We start from the raw sequence: 9,392 nt of genomic DNA on the forward strand, positions 1-9,392 counted from the left end.
TTTTCTATAACTAAATAGAGTTCCATTATTTCATGTGACTAATATATTGGTAAGAGGAGTTAAGAAGTAATAACTTTTTGACTGTGGTTCTATGGAAGTAGTACAATTTACTTCTGATTAATATTTAGTAAATCATCAAATTCCAATTATATACAGAATGCATTTTGAATTAAATAGGCATATTCCATAGTTTGTAAACATGCTTCAGTCTTTTTTTTTTAATGGCTACGTATAATTCAGGAGACAATCAAATGTCATTATGCAGAGGAAGATCAGATTTCAGTATCTGTAAGTATTATTATTGTTTGAAATATTATTCAAATACAGTTTGCAGTTTGTTTTGATTACTACTGTCTATTACTGTGAATTTGAATTACTTGGAAATTATTGTAACTATGTTTTTGTTTATTTTGGAGGAAATGAAGTATTGAATCGTTATGAACAAAGTTCTCTCTTAGAACAGATAAACAACAAAGAGCCTACTCTGATTGAAACAATCTTCACGGTATTATCTTACTGCACTTTATCACCCAAATCTCTTGGCATTGCTTTTGAGACCTACATGGAAAAAGAGCAGTTGTGGAATTGCTTATACAATATGACAGGTATTTAATTTATTAATAAGTATTTAAAATCTGATGTTAAACCCTGCCAGTTTTCAGACATGTAGTGCAGATTATTTTTACTTTAATAAATCAAATCAAATGATGGTAGTTTACTTCAAAAATAAAGTATAATTGAAGTGTTTTGAGCAATCAGGTCATGGTAGGAGTGGTGAAAATTTTGAAGAAAGCAGAGGTTATGGAGTTGTGTGGTCAACCAGGAGTCTGATTTCCTTTAGTGTCTGTCTTACTGGCAGACTGGCAGCAGGTGGTCTCTGTAGCTCTCTACCAATACAGGCTCTTTGTCTCTGTGCATGTAGTAGCTCCAGAGTTTTGCCACGATTTAAAAGTAAGATACGGTTAAAGGAGAATGGAAAAAGAAAAGGAAGGACCTGTATTGAGGGAGACATAGTCTGATGGGCATATAGATTCTCCTGGCAACAGGCAGACAGGCTCCTAATTTTCCATGGAACAGGAAAGTTGCCTTCAGAATTATAGCAATGAATGCTGCCCTCAAGGAAAAGCAGTATTCAACCAGAAAAGAGAGGTGAGGCTTAGAAGGGTGATCTTGCAAATCGTGGCTAAAATGCAGGAAAGCTCAAAAGAAAGGAAGAAAATAGGAGAATGTAAGAGGGGAAATAGAATTATGAATATCTGTGGTGGTGAAAGTGCTCAGGTATTCCTCAGAGAAAAATGGGATTGCAAAAAGTAGAAGTCTGAGGTGTAAGAGCAAGAAAAATACAGAAGTGTTCTATGGAAGCTTCCATAGAGGCCATGCAGAGAAGAATAAAACTTGGATCAGCAAAAAGTACAGACAAGTAAAAGTATGAACAAAGGACCTAACATGTCCAAAGACATTTCTGATATGTCCTGCAGCACTCTGCCTAATAACTGGTGCTCCGTGCCAATGGAGAAACTACAATTCTCTGTGGTGTTAAGAATGTGGTGATGATTGATGCTTGTTTTAGTGTCAATAACTGTATTTCAGATGGTCTATTTTCAACATGCAATCTCTGATAACATGCTATGTCTCTGTTGATGACTATTATTTTTATACATTTTTCTTTCAAAAATATCTTTTCTTCCTTTGCTGTTCTCTAGTGTAACCTTTTGGGTATCTAATAAACACAATTTCATTAATACTATCAAGACAAGGAAGTAGGAAAAAATAGGTGTATCTGTTTGCCTCATTGATGTCTAATGAGTAATTAAATGTATTCCATATAAAAAGGAAGACATCGGTCAGCCTAAATTAAATGTTTAGAAATACATTGATAGAGAAATTAGGATGAAGGAAACAAATTAAATTGTAGTTTTTTTCAGTACTATATTAAGATGATGCAAGATGCTACATTGTTTTGCTTAATACTCTTTCTTTAATTTCTTTAACAGATCACTAGGTCTAAGTTATTATGACTCATAACGTTGTTACTTTTCTTTCCATAAGAATTCTGAAACGCTTCTTTCTGAAACAGATTTACACTTGCTGAATATTTAATAATTCTTCCTTCTGAAGTTTCCAGTTGTGGTGAGTCGGAGCCAGAGGTTATCAAATGCTTGAAGTTGACTTTGATTAATTCAGTCAAGGGTATAGTGAAGCAGGTAATTTCTTTGATGCATTCATGGGAGGCAACAGAAAACTATGGAACATACCAGCACAAGCAAATAGTTCCTGAAAGTTTACTGAAAACGGTTCCAAAGGAATGGAATTACACTCCTCGGGAAATGAAGAGGAAAGAATCTGGGAAATGTGGGTGAAATTTATACTGTTTTATAAATTTCTCCTAAGAGGTTGTTACCCCTTTAATAAATACATATCAAAATTGAACAGTTAGAGTTCGTGAATGTTGCAGTTTGGCAATGAACAAAATTTCTGAGCATCCTGTGGCTTTTTTTAAAGTACTTAGTGTTAAAATTCAGTTATTCTTTCTGGAGGCTTACACCCATGCATACACAAACAAGCTTTTTTAAGTAATCAGTATTGTAGTACTGATAAGAATAGTACTGAAAATGTTTTTAGCATCTGGCCGTAGTAAGGTGGGATTCAAGGCAGAGTAAAGCATAATGTCTATGCTCTTGTCTTACTGGCTGTAACCAGTTCTTCTCTTAGTTATCATCTTTTCAGTTCAGGACTGTTTAAATTTAGATACACAATGTTGATGGAAATGATAACAACTCGTTCATCCCAACTTTACAACACAGCAATTTATGTTTGAATAGCACTGAAACTGTTACGGAATATGCTACTGCTTGGTTGTTGAAACAGTTACTGAAGAAAGAGAAAGAATATACACAATAGGAGATGTTTTCTAGGTGTAAAGTTGATTTCTGGTATATGCTTTTGTAGCCTACTGTGCCTGAAGCCTCCATTATTTCAAAAGGCTAACTTTTGGAAACATTTCACTGTAAATTTTTTACCCCCAAAATATTACCTGATTATTTTCAGTACTGTAGTATCACTGTAGTATATTCTGGCATCTGTAGATTGCGGGCAAGCCAGGGCATCAATCCTTTCCTTCTTTCTATGTATCTTCTCCTCAGCATCTTGAGGCACATTTACGCAGCAGTGTGCTCACTGCACTCTTACTCCAATCTCACTTTAGTCTAGAACTTGTATGGCTGGTTTAGGCTATTGCTAAGCTTGAACTGATAATACTAGCTAAAAGGTAAGGCTCAGACATAATGACAAATTAAATTGGCTATGTGACACCTAGAACAGATCTGGCTTTTTTTTTAACAAGTTGAGAATACAAGTGCAATGAGTCAAGGCTTTTCTTGGTTTGTTTGGCTTTTGGTTTGAGTTTTTTTTAAAATCCTGACTTGGCGCTGTATTGTGGATCACCTTTGATATATTTATTCATTTTAGATATGTCTTGATTTTTGAGCAGTGTATTTTCTGTAGTTACTTCTATAGCTACTTTTGATATCTGGAATGTTTAAAATGTGGTGCTATATAGTGTGTATACTTATATGAAAGTTGATAAACTGAAGTTTTGTGGGTTTGAACACTGAAAGGGATTGATAGAAGACTAAAGATATGTATGTATGTAATATCCTGAGACACGTAGTGGAATGCTCCGCTCATGAAGTTGAAAAAATATTACGATACAGTTTTGAGGACAACTTTTTTACCATTCAGAATACCTGGGTGTTGCCTTTGTCATTTATTTTGTAATAACTGTGCACAGCAGGACTAATTGTTAAGACAGTCAGTCTGAATTCTAAATTTGTTAGCTTCTCTGTTCTTAATTCATGTTATTGTTTAGATTTTGTGGGATTTATGTAGAGGAAGCACAATAGAAGTCAAGCTACAATGTTGAGTACTTAAGCTTTTTACCCATTTTCAGTACAAAAGAAAGTTAGAAATTATCATACAACATTCAGAAGCATGCTGTGATAGAACTAGAATGTTAATGTTAATCATATCTTCTTTTCTTTCTTTTTTTAAGGCTTCACAAGGCTTGCAGCTCAAGCAGTATCTATTGTAATCAGCAAGTTACCTACAGTGATTGCATGTTTGCCTCCCCCAATTAAGTACTTCTTTTTTCTGGCTGAGAGAAAAATGTCAAGAAACTTTGCTGAATTGAAGAAAGCTGGTCTGCTTGTCTGGAACTTGATTGTAATTATATGTCGGATATTTGAGGATGGAAATACTGCAGAACTTTTAACAGGTGCAACACTTGACAGATGGAGCAAAGAAAAACTCAGTTTAGTTCGTGTGTGCTTAGAAAGTGTTATGGGAAAACAGAAAAGTGGTCCTAGGCAAGTGACCCGGAAGGTTATACAAAGCATTGAACAGCAAAGACCAAACTGGATTGAAAGCCAGTTGCTGAAGGCTAGAAGATTGAGCACAGACTGGTAAGAATGTAGTATTTTTCACATGCTGTTGTTTGTTCTTTATTTTACTGGATTATTGACATATTTATGTCTATTGTTCGATGTAAAAAATAAAAAACATGTACTGTAATCTTATATGAAATTGATTAGTTGATGGCTTTATTGCATGTTTTCACAACGTAATTGCATTGTTGAAACAGTAAACCATGGTTGTTTCATCAGAACAGTTTCTTCATAGTACTTAGACATTTCATATTTTCGTGATGATTGAAAAATGTGGACAATTTAGTTGGTGTATCTTTCAGAATGTGAACAGGTACACTGACTAGAAGGCACCACAATATATTTATAAATTAATTTTGCTATGGATTAAATTGAGAGGGACTATGAAAAGCGTTCAGTGTCCATCTGTGATTAAAAAGTAAGCATACTTCATTTTAAAACATAACAGACCCTGAGGGCAAGTAGGATATATCAAAACAGGATAAGGAGAGTACCCTGCTGTGCCTTTCTGAGGAATTACCAACCTTCCCTGCAGATTTGACATTAAGATTCGAGTGTTTAAAATCCTCATAATGATTTTTCAAGGAGTTGTGTACATGTCAATGTGCTCCTAGTCCAGTCTGTTTTAGTGTTGAAGTTGTGTACCAATCTGTAAAAATACTCTTCATCAGCTTTCCAGTATTAGATTTACTGGAGTTGCACGACTTACTGAATTAAATTGCTAAGTACTGGAAGTAAGATTGCTTGTTTTAATGAGTATTCTTGAAGGTTGCAGTCATTGCTATCCTGACAGTAATTGTCCATAAACAAAGGATATAGTGATTGTAGGTCAGAATCACTGATGTCAGTGAACAGACTTCCATGCAGTGCTTTAAGGGACAGCAACCAGTTGCTGCAAGTAGTCAGTTAACGTGACTAGTGCTAAGCAGTAATAGTGTCACATGGATGCTCATTGACATTGATCCTTCTAATCTTTACATTTCCATTTAATGCTGATTTACAAGCTCTAATCGAGTGATGAAAAGATTGAAACCAGGTGCCAGTGACTGAAAGAGTCATAGAATAAAAACCCCATAATGATAATGTGCAAATGGATACTTAACAGAAGGGTTCCATAAGAAAATTTCTAATGTCTCTGAGAGAATGAGTATTTCTTAAAGAATACCAATGCAGGGTAAGACAATACTGTGAATAATCTCTAAAACCAAAAATTTTAGTGTTTGCACTTCTTGTGAAGCTGAGAATTTTAAATTAGTATACTATTCTATTTTATTTTCTAACATACCACAAAAATGCTGTGTTAACCATTAGGTATCAGATTGCTGGAAATGAGCCTGGGAAAATGTTTTCTGTATATGTACAGTGTCAACCAACATGAGAACTAGTTTGTGACTAGGGCTCCTGATTTTAAGCTTAAGAAACTGAAGCATGTATTACCTGCTCTCCGAGTGAGTAGTTACATGATGCAGTTATGAAACTAAGTCCCCAGACATGGGATTTCTGCAGTAGAGGTCTAGCATAAATGTTCTTTTTTCATTTTATATTCAAATATTGTGAGTCACTTTCTGAGAAAAAATAATCTAGTTAATAAATAGCTGAGATATGCAACAAAGAGATAAAATATTATTATAAATGCAAATTATGAAATGAATATATTAAAGCTGAAATTCAAATATCAATTAAGCTAAGTAATGCTCATATAATCACTAAACTAAAAGCAGATCTTTCAAGAGGAGACTTGTGATGTTTACGTGATTTGTTTGAAATGGGAATGGTTATATTTGAAAATCTAAGTTCATGTAAAATTATGTTCTGTATGACCTTTTCATAATTAAAAGATTTTGTGGGTAAATGTATGCACATGCATTTATATATATATTCATATTTATGAATGTTTATAGACTTTTAATAGATACATTCTGTGGAAGAAAATAAAAACCATAAAATCCAAAAATTTATTTGGGATTCACCTACACAGTTGTGGAAACATCTTTGAAGGGCACTGGATTTTTATAAGCGAAAGTCTTGATTGATTTTGCGTTACGTTATTGTTATCAGGACTGCTAGCTACATAAAAAGTCTAAATATTATATAGATTCTTCCATTGTGGCATATAAATTTAAGTTCGTTTTTAGGAAAATTAAAAAAAAAATATATCTTCAGTGGAAGGTTCAGAAAGTGGCAGTTGTATGCATTGCCTGTCTTGTGTACTGCCTGAAAGCATTACTATTCATTAAAATAACCTTCACTTTATGGTAGCACCAGAGCTGTAAACAGTCACGTTAGGTTCTGAAGAACATGCGTCCCAAGAAGAAAAGAAATGTCTGTCTTTGCAAAGTAATTTGTCGAGTTGAAGATTATTGTTTTTCATCATGGTGACCCTGACTTGGCTGGCTGGGTGCATATACAGATTAAGATGAATGCATTTATTCCTTGGCTGAGGTCTGCCTCTTTCAGGGCACATTCTTCCTAATGACATGATTGATAGGCAGTCCCAAATCCAGAGAGGAACTCATTAATCATAGCACTGACTGAATCCAATCATCTGCTTCACCTGCACAGTGACGGACAGGAAAGGATACAATTTGGGCACTGACACTGATATACTTCTTTGTCAGAGGTCCTCAACTTTTTCAATGTCAGTCGCTAAGAAGTTTGACAAGAAATTCAGGTTGTATCTATATGTGGCATCGAAAGATCAGCCTTAAGTGTGCTTTAATTTTAAAGATCAATTTCTTTGAAGCTTTTCTGTAAAATACACCATAATAACAGAGTATCACTTACTTCCATTCAGCAAAGAACAAAATTATAGTTTATATTTTGAAACTATTCGCTCTGTAGGACGTTCTGAAGCTGCATGTGGAAGCAATATCAGCTTTAATGTCCAGCAGCTGTCTAGCATTTAAGTGAGCCTGCAGGTCAAACAGCGACTTTCACAGAACTAACTTTGTGATCATGGCACACTTCCAACAGTAAACTGCAACTTACAGCTGACTGTACCAAAGTATTGTGGGGTTTTTTTGGTTTTACTTCTAAAAAACTAAAATATTGCCTTTTTTTTAATTCAGAGTGCATCTTTGATATATTTTAAATTAATCCAGTAACGACTGTACAAGGGATAACGTACTCTGTTGGTCTTTCAAGTTCATGACACATCTATGTCAAGATGCCAACATATATCTGTGTTGCAGCTCTAGTATTTGAGGACAATAATTACTTTTAGTATTTTTTTCCTTAATACTTTATCAATGTACAATATTAAGCAAGTATAGAGCTGATAACTTATGTTTGTATGCAGAGAGAGCAGTCTAACAATGGTCAGAGTTTTGAATGCACTTTTTTCAAATAATTTGAGCCTGTAACCTTCAGATTCTTCTTGTAGCAGCTTCACAAAAATACTTTTAAGAAGAAAAACAAGGAACAGTACAGGGCAAAAAGTGCAACAAGTGGCAAATAGGTACCTCTGAAATGGTTACCACCATACCAGTGGGAAGCAAAAGACTTCAATTTAAAACTTCTAACCTATACTTAGAGTAATGGCTACCTTTCTGACATGTTAATTAGGCTTTAATATGTGCAGCGACAGGCAAAGAAAAATGTACAAAAGATCGAATGCAAATGCCATTTCTAGTAGCAAAGATACTTCTCTAGTGGAAAGGAAAATAAAGAAATATTTGCTGCTTGTATCTCTTTAGAGTGAAGAGTGTTTTATGTTTTCGTCTTTCAGATAAAAATAATTAAAATTTGTCTAATAAAAGAATGTTATTTAGCATTTATTATGTGTTTGTGTAAAGGCATATGAGATGTATCTACAGCAACATTTGTTTTGTGCAAGCCAAATCTTTGTAAGTTTTTTTAACTTTAGTTTTAGCCCACTTTTTGTATTAATATTTTGATTTTTAGAAATTTAACCTAAGAATATTTGCGTCTTTTCTATATTCTAGTGCCTCAGTCACAGTAGAAGGTGCAACGTTAGAGGAAGGAGGTATTGCACTTGGATTCACTGAGCAGAAAATAAACATGATGGTCCTGGATATCTGCCACAAACCAGGTGGCAGCGAGTACCTGAGGCAAATTTATCACATCATCCGGCTCAATGAGGTAGGGAAACGGCCTTTTTACCGAGCAATTAGGTGTGTACTGGCCTGAGGCAGCGTCTGCTGGCAGCTAAGGGTTAGTCAAGGAGGTGATAATGCTTCTTAAAGTCAATATGAAATCCTATATGGTATTGTAATAGAATCCATTCCATTTAGACTTTTCTGCGTTTGTACAGAAAAGATTACTTTATAGGAAACAGTGTAGATTGTATTTATGTACTTAAACAGTAGCATGGCTCATAAACTTCCTTCAAATTCATAGATGATAGACATATTTTAGGAATTTGAACACGGTAAAAAAAAATATTTAAAAAAATCGGCAAGGCTATTGAAAAATTGACTGTTACAGGAAGTAAAATTAAATGTGGTAAATCAATTCCACTAATTTAAAAAACAAACAAACCCCACGGCTGTACTGAGAAACTAAATGCAGCCACATGAAAACCTTACTTAATCTAGATAACTCTGTTCAGTTAAAGTGTTTTCGAAATTACAGTAAACAAATTCAGATTTGTTTGCTGCATATGGAATTTGGGCAATGTAAAAGAATTATCTCATTATTTCTAAGGCTGCACTAAATTGCCCCAAGTTACCAAAAGCATTCTGATTTTATACACTGAAATAAACACAGGTTTGCTTAAATTGTATGATAACACAGATCTACAGAGCTTAATTAAGAAAGTTCTGTTTATTAGCTTTAATTACTAAATTACTATTCCTTGAATGCATAAGCAGGTGCTGTTAAGATCATTGCAAGTGTACAGAAGTGTTTATAATAAAATGCAAAATAATGCAAATATAGGCATAGGCCAAGATTTTTCTTTTAAAAAAAAATTGATAGCAAAAAAAACCC

At 34.2% G+C, this 9,392-nt stretch overlaps 1 protein-coding gene across 1 annotated transcript; it reads left to right on the forward strand.

The window, feature by feature from the left end:
• Positions 1–416: 416 nt before the first annotated feature.
• LOC104157729 (uncharacterized protein KIAA0825-like) lies at positions 417–8,543 on the forward strand (the record flags this gene model as incomplete). Its single annotated transcript, XM_009695176.1, has 4 exons — positions 417–605; positions 2,119–2,352; positions 4,052–4,460; positions 8,387–8,543. Coding segments are annotated over 4 exons (989 nt in total), but the record flags the coding sequence as incomplete, so codon positions are not given.
• Between the last annotated feature and the right edge of the window lie 849 nt (positions 8,544–9,392).

The sequence above is a fragment of the Cariama cristata genome, unplaced genomic scaffold, assembly GCF_000690535.1.
Source record: "Cariama cristata isolate BGI_N322 unplaced genomic scaffold, ASM69053v1 scaffold16432, whole genome shotgun sequence".
NCBI classification, from domain to species: Eukaryota; Metazoa; Chordata; class Aves; order Cariamiformes; family Cariamidae; genus Cariama; species Cariama cristata.